At 41.0% G+C, this 13,515-nt stretch overlaps 3 protein-coding genes across 3 annotated transcripts; 1 reads left to right on the top strand and 2 right to left on the bottom strand.

The window, feature by feature from the left end:
- Positions 1 to 1,054: 1,054 nt before the first annotated feature.
- LOC133171316 (NADPH oxidase organizer 1-like) lies at positions 1,055 to 4,559 on the bottom strand. Its single transcript, XM_061304571.1, has 8 exons — positions 4,408 to 4,559; positions 4,249 to 4,329; positions 4,100 to 4,172; positions 3,826 to 4,009; positions 3,565 to 3,761; positions 3,023 to 3,121; positions 2,621 to 2,738; positions 1,055 to 2,143 (listed from the first exon to the last, which is right to left on the bottom strand). Exons 1-8 carry the CDS (start codon positions 4,480 to 4,482, stop codon positions 1,483 to 1,485), a joined length of 1,488 nt encoding a protein of 495 aa, XP_061160555.1. The 5' UTR covers positions 4,483 to 4,559; the 3' UTR covers positions 1,055 to 1,482.
- A 3,745-nt stretch (positions 4,560 to 8,304) lies between these two features.
- Positions 8,305 to 10,906, bottom strand: LOC133171319 (glucose-induced degradation protein 4 homolog). The gene is made up of 6 exons (XM_061304574.1): positions 10,715 to 10,906; positions 10,322 to 10,381; positions 10,055 to 10,162; positions 9,880 to 9,981; positions 9,676 to 9,806; positions 8,305 to 9,598 (listed from the first exon to the last, which is right to left on the bottom strand). The coding sequence occupies exons 1-6, from the start codon at positions 10,904 to 10,906 to the stop codon at positions 9,535 to 9,537; spliced, it is 657 nt and encodes a 218-aa protein (XP_061160558.1). The 3' UTR covers positions 8,305 to 9,534.
- A 173-nt stretch (positions 10,907 to 11,079) lies between these two features.
- Positions 11,080 to 13,492, top strand: atpaf2 (ATP synthase mitochondrial F1 complex assembly factor 2). The gene is made up of 8 exons (XM_061304572.1): positions 11,080 to 11,621; positions 11,692 to 11,736; positions 11,817 to 11,965; positions 12,054 to 12,151; positions 12,297 to 12,377; positions 12,555 to 12,667; positions 12,811 to 12,926; positions 13,018 to 13,492. Exons 1-8 carry the CDS (start codon positions 11,501 to 11,503, stop codon positions 13,153 to 13,155), a joined length of 861 nt encoding a protein of 286 aa, XP_061160556.1. The 5' UTR covers positions 11,080 to 11,500; the 3' UTR covers positions 13,156 to 13,492.
- The last annotated feature ends 23 nt before the right edge of the window (positions 13,493 to 13,515 follow it).

Raw genomic sequence — 13,515 nt, 5'->3', positions numbered from 1 at the left:
GGGCAAATATGCAAACTGCACAGCCAAGTTTCAGACCCCGAACCTCGAAAACTGCTATTTCTGCGTGCTCTAATTCCAAAATAATTTGTCCAAAAATATAATACAATGTTGCCACAAAAACACGTGCATCTCAAATCGTCTTTTCCCATTGAAAACAATGGAAACGCCATCAATCCGTTCCTGTCCCACCTCAAATATTCCCATTCTACAGGCTTCTTCCCACAGTCCAAGACCATGCACGTGTTCTCGCCCGTAATTAGCCGAGCTGGGTTGGCTCTCGTGCACCGCAGTCCATTCACATCATTCTTTACAGGCTACTGAAGTGCAATAAACAGCCTTTCATATTTTGAAAGTCGTTACATTGCCAAACCGTGATTCATGGTTGATGATCACACTTGCCAAGTGTTGCTTCACATGCAAACAAGAGTTTGTTTTGTCTGTATCTTTAATAATTTACTCAAATATTTTTGTTTTGTTTCTTTAAACAAAATAAATGTTATAGTAAATTAGAACACGTACAAGGCGTACAATGGCTTTTAATACGTAGTGGCAATGTATTGTGAAAAAGTCAAACCTACCAATAGTCCACACCTTAAATTAAAAGCCAATTCTCACTTTCATTTGGACTACAATGGAACCACTGTACTTGTTAAACACACAAACAAAACCAACATTCCAATCAGTTCATTCATTGGGACCTTTGGAGGATTAGCAACCTTTGTTGTGGTAAAAAATGAAAGTTGTCGTCAAGCCAAAACAGGAGTCATGATTGTTAACTTCCAATGGATTGTGTGTGCGTGTGTGCGTGTGTGTGTGTGTATGGTCACGGAAGAGTTGCTTGTTTTTGCGGTTCAGTCTGAGTGCAGTGGATAGAAAAACGTGGCTAAATAAATGTCTGTGACAAACATCGGCGTATATTAAAATTTACAATGATCCTCTACGTTATAAATATTCAATATAGTCACCTTCCTAAAATGACAGCAGAAGTAATTTATTTTATTTATTTATAAATTCATTCCAGATATATATCACAGAAGACAGACAGTAAACTGTGGGGAGTTTATCAAATAATCTTTATATCACATATAATACAACTTACAATAGTTATTATTCTTCATGCTAGTAAAATATACAATTGCTAACAGCGTCTCTCGAAGCAGCTTCATTATTTGAAGAAATCAGGAAAGTGTTCAGTTAAGCCAAAATATTGAGATCCAACGATCCACTTTAACATCTCAATTATTATTATTATTTTTTTTACCAACAATGTGTTGTTTCTCCTGGTTCGTTCTCGTGCTTCATTGAAGCTACATGACACTTGTATTCCTTCTCTTCTCCAGTCAAGTAATTCTGGAATCACTGGATCGATGACTTTGGAGCAAAATACGTACGTGTGGCTTACTTGCTTATAAGAAAGAGTGAATGAGAGCTAGTGTGAGTAAATCATGAAGAACTCCTTTGTGTGTCACTTGGGAGGTGTCCCTACAAGTAACTTTCAATGGTTGGCTCGGCCCACGTCTGGAGCCGAGATTTGGCCTCCAGGGCGGCTTTGCGGGTCATGGTGGAGCACCGGTTCAGAATCTCCTCTTTATTGGGTCTGGGTGGCACTGTCGGGGTAATCGGGCTTGTGTCGCTGTCTCTGGAACTGAAGCTCCCAGAACTCCAAGAACTTCCATAACTCATATAACTGGTGCTGGAGTTGCGACGTCCCCGGTCACCGCACTCGTTCGGGCTGACGCTCGACACGTCCGCTCTGGAACGTGAAGACGAGGTATAGACGGAAGAAATGCTGGACTCTGTGCTTGTGCTAATGCTGCGAGTGCGGTTTTCTAAGCGGGCGTTATTGACCTCCACCGGGGAGGGCACAGCTGACAGGTTTTGGGTCTCTAACAGTTCCATCGATCTGGCTCTGGACAGATAGCCAGGGCCGCTAGACCGAGAACTGGGCTGGATTGCAGACCTTTGCCCTGCGTGGGGTTCCCTGACAATGCGGGCTGAAGAAGAAGCATCCAGAGGAACCCCGCTGATGGTCAGGTTGTGGGTGGATTTACTCATCTTCTTCTGTAAAGTGAAAAGACCCGAACGAGGGTTGCTGTAGGGCTGCAGGTACATGGAGGGGACGTGGCCCACCTTGCCATTGAATCTAAAATCAAACAGAAAAGTTCCAGAACTTTTGTTAACCTTTACAAACCGTTTAAGAGAGTAAAAAAAGAAATCTGGAATTTTAACCCCTTTTTTTCCATAACCATATACTAATTTGGCAGACCAGCCACAGCCAAGCCGGGCAGGCCGGTGTGGCAGGTATAGTCTTGGAACAATGCCGAACTAATTTAAATGTCATCAATTTTCACTGCAAGTCACCGTGCCCTTTTTTTAATGCAAAGCACAGACTGGTTTCTGACATAATGGGAGCACCTCTCCCATTAATTTAAGTTGGATACAGAAAAAAAATGTCCTTCCGTAATTAATTAATACCTATATGTCTTCCGACAGATCAAGAACTCGTACTGAGAGAGCTTCCATTGCTTCCATTTAAATTCTCCACATTTGTCCGTAAAATAAAACAGCAGCATCAACTCTAATCGTGTAAGTTCAAGGTTATTATTCTTAACTAGGTTACCTGGCAAGCCACCAGCCATCATCAGACATCTTAAGCACCTCCACAACAGAACCAATGGGCACAGACAGCTCATCAGCTTTCTTGGTGACGACATTTCTCACGGCACAGTAGAAAGCACCTTTATGTGACAACACAGAGACGACCAGTTTAGCAAATTTGTCATGAATAAATTGTCTGTTGATTTTGGTCAAACTGCGGAAAACGTTGACGCAATAGGCCATTCCAAAACAAGCCATTTTAAGAATTGCTTTGTTTCTCCGTACAGGTTGCACTTGTTGATTATGACTCATTCCTAACAAACCTCTTTGTTGGTTTTTCAAATCGAGGTTATATTTAAGAGTGGATGGCGCACCTAGTCTAAAATATCCAATGATACTCTTAGAAGTAACACAAATGTCCTACCTTCCCTCTGCAGTCCTCTCTCATCATCTTCCTCCTTTTCCAGGTAAGGAGCCGGAAACCAGGCAATGTTCTTGTCTTCATTCTCCACCAACCACCAACCTGATGAAAAAGTTGACAGACAATTAAACAGGTAGGATTAAATCCCTCCTTTTCCAACAATGCTTATTTAGGCGGAACTAGCAAAAACTAGTTCAACTTTATGGAATGGATTAAAACTACAGTGCAAATTCGGAAAAAAGTACGCACCTAAATTTTCCGACGTGCCTCTAATTCATTCGAAAATATGATACGTGCATACGTGGGAAAGGGCGAGGTTGTAATAGAAGAACAGCGTGTAGCGGTAATTAAAATATCTTCACATGTTGGTGGTATGTAGAAATGTACAGTATGTGTGTAGCTGTCAGTGTGGTATGGACACTTATTTATATTTTATAACCTGGAATTCAGGGGTGTGCAGACTTTTTATATATATAAATGTTTTTTTTTAGTACTTAAAGGTTGATTTTTAAAAAATGGAGCTAGATTTATAGTCGTTGACTGACCGGCAGGGTCCTTGATCAGGACTTGGAGGGTTTCATCCGTGGCTACTTTGAAGGGCTGGTTTTTGATGTCTTTGGTCTCGTAGGCAGCAACGCAACGATACGTCTCGGTGACAAACGGTCGAGTGACCGAGGCACTTTCGTCAATTCCTCCTCCCCCTCCTCCATCTGAGTTGTCATCTGACAGCAGCATCATGACGCTGAATAGCAGAGGTCAGCGGGTTAGTTTGCCTTCACGTGACCATTGATTGAGGAGTAATTTACCTGTTCTTGGTGAAGTCTCCATCCAAGTCGCGGTCGAGCGGCGTGAAAAATTGGACGAACTCCGAACAACGGGTCACCGTTTGTTCGCACGTCACCAGCTTGTTGCAGTAACTCTGCAAGTTCTTTATGCGTTGAATAGCTCGCTTCGATCCTCTCTGCTGGAGGCCGTTCTTCTGAGAGTCCCCTGAGGAGAAGACATGGCTTGATTTTTAATTCCTGCCATCTATGATCTTTGGATTTTCATCAATAGTCATTCAAATTTAAATGCACTAACCACTAAATTTGGGGATCATTCTGTTGTTATTCTGCGAAGGGTTGAAGTAAGGAAACTTCTTCTTCAGCTGCCTCTGTTTGAAGAATATATTTTTTTAAAAACTTGAGAAATTTAACAGCTGTTCTTTCCCAATGATGATTTCAACTTACATGAAAGTTCTTGAAATCATCATGAGACCTGTAGATAATCACTTCATTCTCATCCGACCACAGCACTGATAGCACAAACATCTGTAAAAGCACCACCCCCAAAAAAAAAAATACATTTATCAATCCAAATGAGGTTCACTTTTGGAGCTTCACACTCACCTTGAGTTTTGGTGTCTCCCTGCGCATGGCTCCTATAATACGAACGGAGAACACAAAACGCTTTTCTCCCGGCATCTTGACTGGTCACTTTGGCGGGGATAAAAGCTGCCAACAGTGATGCTTGGGGAGTGTTGCAGTGCTGGTTGGCTGCCTGGCTGCCTTGTTTAAATAGTAACCATGTGCCTAGTGGGCGGAGTCACAAACTCCTGGCAAAAACAATGCCTTGCGAATCTGACTTGGCACGCAGACTGCACGTACACGAGAATGACGTAACATGTACAGTATGTGCTTACAACAAATTAGATGTTGTTTGAGAATATTTATGTGATAGATGGATAGAGCGTGTGATTATGGATGGAGAGAATCATAAAGAAATGATTTGCTGTGTAATATCAATAGCAATTCTTCTGCCTTTAATTCAGAAAGAAAGAAAAATCACAAGCTTTTGTTGTTTATGGCAAGATGAAGGGAAAAGTATGTCACAAAGTTATCTGCCATGTCAGTTGGTTTTGTGGTTTGCGTTTGGCTCAGGGTGCGAGAAGAGGCGACAGTAGTGCATCTGACAGTTCCTAGCTGAGAGCAATCCTGGATCTTTTCCGACACACTTTATAGTTGAATTGTGACTCAAGAAACTTAAATGGAGTTGAGGTGATAAAGCTTACTTTGCAGTTTAAGCCAAGTCACATGACTTGAACTTTGTGTTTGTGATTGCTGGTGTGCATCTGCACCGAGACATATTGAGAAGTTGAAATATTAGATAAAGCCTGATGCGTGCGGTGTGCTGATTAGTAATCAACATGTTAAATCTCTGCAAATTTCAACATGCAGCAGACTCTGTCATTTCAGACGATTCAACATGACAAGTTGTCTCTTTTCATTTGAGATTTGCGTGACAAGAGACACTCCTGTGCTAGAAAGAAATATGACGCGCAAAGGAATGGTGTTTTATGATGAGCACGCAAGCTTGCATTGTGGAATGTAAATTCCAAATTTGACGTAGTCATGTAACAAAGGGTTGAGTAATGATTTTTTTTTTGTACCCATCATAAAGTTCTTGTGTCTACATTGCTGTACATTGCTAAAGAAATGCTCCAGGGAGGTATGAAGCCGTGTGTGTGTGTGTATTTAGACTGAGGCTTTTTGTTTTTATTTCTGCAATTAAGTGAAGGATTCCTGGATTCCCTAGCGGCACGTGCAGTTATCCCAGACTTGTCATGTGGCAGCAATATTCCTTATCAGCAACTCAAGAGAACTTTGCCTGTATACGATTGTGTGTGTGTGTGAGAGTCACAGGTGTCTCTTCAAAGACGCTCTGTGAAAAACTCTTGAGTGGCTTATCTCAAGCCCTTGTATGATGTGAGTGTGTAGTTCCTGTCTGAAGCAATGCCAGGATTTCTTCTGTTTGACACGAATATAAACAACACACACACACATAGCATCCATTATTCAAACAGCATCAGTGAAAAGGTCAGTGAAGATGTCAACACCTGAGTTGAGGAGCCACGTGAGTTTTCCCAAATTAAGCATGGGCACGTTTTTTTTTTTTGAAGCACAAGTAAAGACAGCATAACACACTAAATCACCTGGGTCTATAAAGAGGATTTAAATATTATATATAATATTGGCTAAAAGTGATGCAGATTATTAAAATATGCATGTCGATGTAATTTGTAAAATATCTTGGTCAGGGTTCCGCTGTGTTGTTGCAGGATCATGACAATTATTCTGACTACAATTTTACTAATTGCAGCGAATGAGGAAGTGTATGAAATTTGATGAGAAAGAAATTGATGGGACGCTGTGAGGATGCCACTAGTGCTAAGGAAAGTGAAATATTTTTATTATGTATCCAATATCAATCATTATTTTATTTAATATTTTAAATATTTTTTGGGAAATAAAAAGACATTAAGATAAGTTTTTATGGCGTAAATTTCCCACTAGGGAATCCCCCCCCTGACACAATATTTGCTTGATTTTTTTCCCTGCTTTCACAATCATCCCTTTGTCAGACACCTCATCCCCCCCCCCCCCCCCGCCTCGCACGGGCTGTGCAGGTGCACAGCATTTATTTCATTGAAATCCATCTGCTCAACATGTGCACCGTAATATGTCAAATCCCAACAAACCCGCACGTGTACGACTGCAAATATCCTGCTACATTATTAATAACTAATAAATATGGAAGCTGTTGATCTTTGAATGCGTTAAAAATAGGAAGATGTTGCAGAAGTGAATGCCAAAGTCCTAATCTCTTTTTTTTTTTACACTGCCATTTGGTGATGACACACCACAGAAACCAAACAAGGAAGCTGACGGAGAAGGAAGTCTTTATTCTACTTCTTGTCATAAGGAAGGAAATCTGAGTTGATACTAATGTAATTCTTTTATCAAATGAAATGAATTCACTGAACAGCAAAACCCATTTCATTAAAGCTATTATTTTATATAGCTATATATTATGCTAAATTGCCATTTTTAATTACTCTTTTTACATGAAATGGTCCTGATTGGAAATTCCATGCCAATAAAAGAGGCAGGGTCACGAGAAAGGAATATAAAATGATAATGAGTCATATAGAATTTATCACTAAGTCTTGCCTCTGTCGGTAAAACCTAATCTTGGCATCAAAAAAAAAAAAAAAAAAATCTAATCTGCAGCATATGGGGAAGTCCCGATTGTTATTATTATTCAAATGTATAAAAAGAATTAGTTGATTTGGCATGTTCGCAATTGAATCCACTCTAACTGCATTGTTGGTTTTAAAGTAAATCTTTTAGTGAGTGGAAACTAGTTGTGCAAAATAAACACTAAATTATTTCTGAATGAGTGTGTTTATCTAATACGGGTCTACCCTGACTCTCAGTCAAAGTCAGATGGAAAAATCTCCAGCACACCCGTGAGAATGAATGAATGGATGGAATTTTCATTCCACTGCAAGAACGTCTGTTTGGTATCAGATGATTGGAGTTTACCGATTCATTGTCAACTCAGTTGAGTGCATTAAACAGTATCGCACCAGCCGACATATGAATTTTACATAAGCGCGTAACAGTGACTCAAAAATACAAACAAAACAATTAAGCCTCTTTGACTTAAACGCCTGAGTAGATGCCTTTACATAAGAGGAACATGCTTGTCATTCATCCAGGGCATTTGATTCGCAATGTATTGAATTTGTCACAACCTTTTCTTCTGGTTGGATATTTTGTGTCTCGTCCAATCATGCGTCAAGGCTTATTGATGCATGAACCGATGGGGCCTGCTCGGAGGAGAAAAGATGACACCGCTCGTTATCAATTCCATGCCTTGAAAAAAGACGCCCCTCAGTCTTTTTTTTTTTTTAGAAAATGTTTCATAAAAAAAAAAGCATTACATAAGCTGACCTGTTGAACTCGTATTATGTAGACGACGCAATAGGTTGCCCAACAACAATTAGATGGTGTATCGTACCCTGTGTACACTGTCTGTTGCACAATTAGGATTATAAGTGCACTGACGTGGATGTTCATAGCTCAAACTAGTTTTACAAGGCATTCCCCTATCATGGACATGCATCATCAAACCTATTTGTTCTCATGCTGGAAAGTAGTACGTGCACGGACCAGGATTAAATATTATCAAGAAATAAAATGGATGGCATTCTTAGTTAGTTATTGATAAAAAACTTAAATAATTAATTTTTGAATCAAAATACCCGGGCTACATATTCTCTATTGCAACATGCCTATCAATAAAAAATAAGTGATGGGTTACTTTCCAAAGAACCTACTTTTATTTCATTAATCTAGGTGACCTACAAACTTGGCTACTTATGGGTTAGCATGTACCATTACCAACCACTAGGGGGAAGCAAATGCGTAAAAAAGAAAATACAGAAGCACACTGCCAGCAGGTCGTTTTGATATTTCTCTTTCTTTACAATCAGTCAATCCAACTCAGGCTCAATCGGAAGAATGATCTGTTATAATACAACTCTGATAAACTTTAAAAACATGGCACAGTCACATGATTAGGGACTTTGTAGAGAATCTTAACAAAAATAGTTACTTTTAACTAAGATTTTTTTTTTGTTGATTTCATATACTTTAAGGATAGGATAGAATCAAATCTCTTGACAATGGAGGCTTGGTGTTTGGAGAGTGCTATGTTGAACACGTTGCATAGTCAAAAGGGACGTCGATGGAAGGAAGAGGATGGGATTTATAATTTAAGCGAAACACTCAAAAAGTTTAACACATAGTGGCAGAGCCGGGTAAAAAAATACTCTGTTATAATGTGATTTGTCTCTCAACACTCCAACACACGAAAATTAATGAGCAAGCCTCCTCCGTACAGCTTTGAGCTTGTGAACCAGGGCCATGTGAGCATTAGCATTAATAACATATCCTTATTCATCTTTGTGCAAATGGTACAATAAACAACATCCACGGCAATCACTTGTGATTAAAAAGCATATCTGACAAAACATCAAGGATGGGAAATGTTTAGCGTGTCACCCGCTCAGGGTCATAAAAGTGCCGCAAAGTGTCCCATCTTTTGTGATAGAATCACGAAAAAATATTCTCTTGGCAGGCAAACGAAGAAGCGGCTTCAACCAAATGAATGTACATACTGCCATGTCAAAACCTTTGGGCTGATTAAAGCTCCATCTCTAAAACCTGAAGAGCCCCAGTTGCTTCTCCAAGCAGACCCCCCCTCCCCTTGGAAGGAATCCTGTTCCAACCCCTGTCAAATGTCTGGAAAGCTGCGGTCCCGACTTTGCTTATAAAGTGTCTTGAGAAAGTGTGCCAAATTTTACACAACAAAAACCAGACATTTAAACGTGGTGACGGGTAAGAACCACATCCGGGCTCTGAGGCTGGATCGGACTTTACCCGCTTCAGCCAGGGAACACAACGGCATTTCCTTTTTTTTTTTTTTTTTTTTTTAAGAAACCTCATTTCATACACATACATTCAGAAGTCCTTTCGCATCCACTGGTCCGCACTCTATCCGCCCAACTGTTAACCCACGTTGGCTTTTGTCTTTTTTTTTTTTTTTTTCTTTTCCTAGTCTCAGTAGCATCTGCAGACCTCTGCTTCGCCTCAAGTCCATCCCAACAGGATCCACGATGCCAGCCGGGGTCACCGGAACTCATAGATGGCGGCACTGTGCTCGGGGACGTGGGTGAGGTTTAGAGACTGGTACCTGAATGAGGTGAGACAGCGTACGTTTTGAAATGTGAGCCGCTACGGCAGCAAAGAAAAAAAAATGGCGATGATTACCATTCAGAGCTTCGGTGGTAGTAGTAGCCCTCGATCGTTGCTGTGGATTTCTGGAAGCAAATGTAGTAAAATCCAGCAAAGGAAGCGCCACTAATGTCTTTGATTGTGTGATCCGGAACCAGGAACTGCTCCTAATGAAAAGCCGATATGCCCGACATTATTACCAGTACAGTATCAAACTTAGGCAATGAACTGATACCTTACCTTCCACCTCATAAAAATATAGTCGGAATTTTTAAGATCCTCGTAGTCAAAATCATCCGAGTTGAACGTCTTTGCATACTGGTAGAAAGCCTGAAACTTGCCCTGATGACAAAAATGAAATGCTGGTCATTTTAAAAGAAAACTGAAATTAAAACATCTAGTTGTAAATGATTACCCAATGTTTACGATCCACATCCTCATCTGCATCCCACTTCCGGGTGAGAAATGGTCGTTTTCTGCTGATAATCTCTCCAGCGAAGAACGTGGTTAGAGTCGGGTATTCCTGCCGCAACAGACAATTAGGTTTTTGTTTTAAAATTTCCAGGGGGATCGTGTGTGGAAAATTTTCGATGAAATTGCTTCTGGAGTAAATGGAGCAGATTGTTGATGAATGTCATTTATTTCACATGTCAATTCCGATAGTGATAATAACCCGGCTCACCTCCGTTAGTCCTTTTATTTTCAGGTAACCACATAAGTAGGAGTCCTCCATCGTGACGTGCTTGAGGGAAAACAAAACAAACGTGATCATGTTGACATCACCTCAAAGCAGAATTGCCAAAGGAATGTGCCGCCATTCCGAATATAACGCACAAAAATCATGCAGTTGTACAAAGGAGGACTTAAATACATTTATATCCGCAAATGCAAAATCAGGGTTATGAATAAAATGTGTCGTAATGTTTTAATTGCTATGCGATTGCTAGCTTGGCGAGCTAGGCCCATGCTCATTGATTCTTTAACTGTCAATCATCACGCCCCCGTTTGACAGCTCGATCACCATTGCCCCTCGCAGTTCACCTTTCAAGTGAAAAATACCACACCGATTGCCCACCTGTAAAACAACTTCCACGTCGTACGAGTTCCCTTTACTCTTTTGGTGTCCCCTAAATTTGGAGCCGCTATACAACAGCGAGGTGACAACACCGGGCTGCCGGGTGTTGATCGGGGGCGGTGGAATAAGCGAAGCCGAGGATGCGAAGGCCGCGCACTGGGAGTCGCTGATGAATCCAGCGGGGACAGGCATGGTTCCCGCTGACACTAGTCAATCGCTGTCTTCGTGATCCCGGCGTCCGCGAAGAAGCGTTGCAGGGACTGAAGCTGTCCTCCAGCCTATAAAATCCCCTTGGAACCTGAAAGCTGTACTTTGCCAGGGACCGAGCTCCCAGGAAAGTAGTGGACTTCGTCGCAGCGACGAAGGCAAAAGCATCCGCACCACTCATTGGTTAACCCTAATCGACGTGCTTACATCCTACATTCTCATTGGTTCGTTTGGATGACAGCTTCGCCGGTTTACAATGTAGTTTTTTCGTGTTGTATAAGAGTGCAAATAGTAATGTGGAAAACTACAATTCCCTACTCTTAAAAATTCACTACGCCAGTGCTGTCAGACTACGTAGAAGGTCACACGCGTGCTTGAGAACTCTGAGGCTGCAACTGAGATAAAAAAAAAAATCTGTCAGTCGACTTATTACACGGGTAACCATTGCATTGTAAAAAATGTAAATGCTCCCAAATATGCAAGTAAAAACGTGGCGTCTCGTTTACTAATAACAACAACAACAACCCGTTGTCTATGCTCCTTAGCTAACCTAGCTTAAGATTTCACATCATCGCTGCAATGTTTAAAAGCCTCGCAAGACTCCACCATCAGTTCGGAAAAGCACTGTCGCAGTGTAAAACACGCACGAAGCCTCAAAACTTCGAATGCTCGTTAAAATACTCCTCATCGGCCGCGACAGGTAAGATAATTACCTTATAATGTTTTTGATCTGTACTGTGAACACTCAACAAAACATTATTTGCCTACAGAGAGAAAACGATTTTATCAGGACGTCAGTATATCTCAAGGTGAAGGTGTGTGAACTTCCTTTGTTTTATATATCACAAATGTTACAGTAAAATAATAATGTATGTTGCCCAATCGTCTCCTTTAGGAGGTTTATTTGAGATAAACCTAGACCGAAGGAAGCTGAAAACTCCTGGAGGGAAGCTGTTCACCGTGCCAAATGAAGCCCTCGCCATCGCCGTGGCAACTGAATGGGATGCTCAAAGGGATACGCTCAAGTTTTACACCATGCACATGGTAAAGTTTGTCACCTGACATTCAAGAGCGTGTCATTCAGATATGATAGATATATATAAATCGATTTTTCCTGGTATTATTTTTGCAGACAACACTTTGCAACACTGCTTTGGACAATCCCACACAACGCGACAAGGACCAAATGATCAGTGCGGCATTGAAGTTTCTGGAGACAGACACTGTTTGGTATGTTACTTACACTTATCACGTCAACCTTTATACATTTCTACCTTAGATTGAAACTAGCTATCGCCATGCTGCTAGTGGTAATAAAAAGTTATGGAAAGACATAAAAGAGGAATTCTGTCAAATCTATATTTATCTGGTGTAGTTACAGAGTTGACGAGCCCTACGGTTTGGTTGATCTACAGAAGAATGAGTGGGACCCTGTATTGCAATGGATTGAGAACAGGTAATCATGGTTGAAGTGCATGAACTCATCGGCCACAACTTTAGGTGCACCAGTCGGAATGGAATTTTTGAGTTTGTCATTGCAGATGTAATTTGTGATTGATCGAGATGAATAAGGTTACAGTGCTTGACTTGTAAAGGCCTTTCCAGATGTTCATTAGTATGATGTGCATTTCAGATATAACGTAACTATCGGGTCCTCGTCCAATATTATGGGCCCAGAGATCCCTCAGGCTACCAAAGAGACATTCTGCCAACATCTCAAATCATACAACTTCTGGTCTCTCACAGGTAATGCATGTGCAATTGTTTACTTAATAACAAAAGCTGCTTTTTGTCAAATCACTAATATAAGGTCCAGCAGCTTGACTCAACTTTCAAGTTGTTATTTGACTAGAGTAGAGGTACATAATAATGTGATTATATCCGTGTAGGACTTGAGTACGTCATCACCCAGCTGAAGTCTGTCGTGTTATCACTTGGGATTATTGACAGACATTTGAGTGTGGAGCAGGCTGTGCTGCTCTCTAGGCTGGAGGAGGAATACCAGGTGACAATTGTGTTTGCATTTTTGCTCAGCGACAATGACAAGATTGTTCTGTTGACTCAACTAATAAGGTGTTGGTCTTCCTCCCTCGCAGATTCAGTTCTGGGGAAACGTGGAGTGGGCTCACGACTATGACATTTATGAGCTAAGGGCTCGCACTGCTGCCGGCGCTCTGTTTGTTCACCTCTCGTCTGAGAGTTCGACTGTCAAACGCAAACTTTTGCAGGATTGAGAGGAAGCTAGAAGAACGAAATGCAAGCTTCCAGATCAACTGACTCAACACAATGTATGACTCAAATAGTATATATCCTGTTAACTTTATTCTGTATTGACGGCTGCTCAGTCTCTCACCCATTGTGCTCATGTCCACCCTTCAAAATACATTCTTTGTCTGACAGACACCAAATGTGTGTGTGTGTGTGTTAGAGGAGCCCATCCCAGCTAACCTTTGAGTTTCCAGCCTGCTGTCTACTACATTGAAACATGCTAAATGTGTGGAGAATGCACTAAATATTTCTGACCAATAGATTTGCAGGAGCTACCACAATATGCATATAAAATGCACATCAATACAGTCAAATCGTAATGGTTA

This window comes from Syngnathus typhle, linkage group LG18 (assembly GCF_033458585.1).
Source record: "Syngnathus typhle isolate RoL2023-S1 ecotype Sweden linkage group LG18, RoL_Styp_1.0, whole genome shotgun sequence".
In the NCBI taxonomy this organism is placed as follows: Eukaryota; Metazoa; Chordata; class Actinopteri; order Syngnathiformes; family Syngnathidae; genus Syngnathus; species Syngnathus typhle.
Note: the sequence above shows the minus strand (reverse complement) of the source record. Positions and strands in the feature narration are given on the sequence as shown.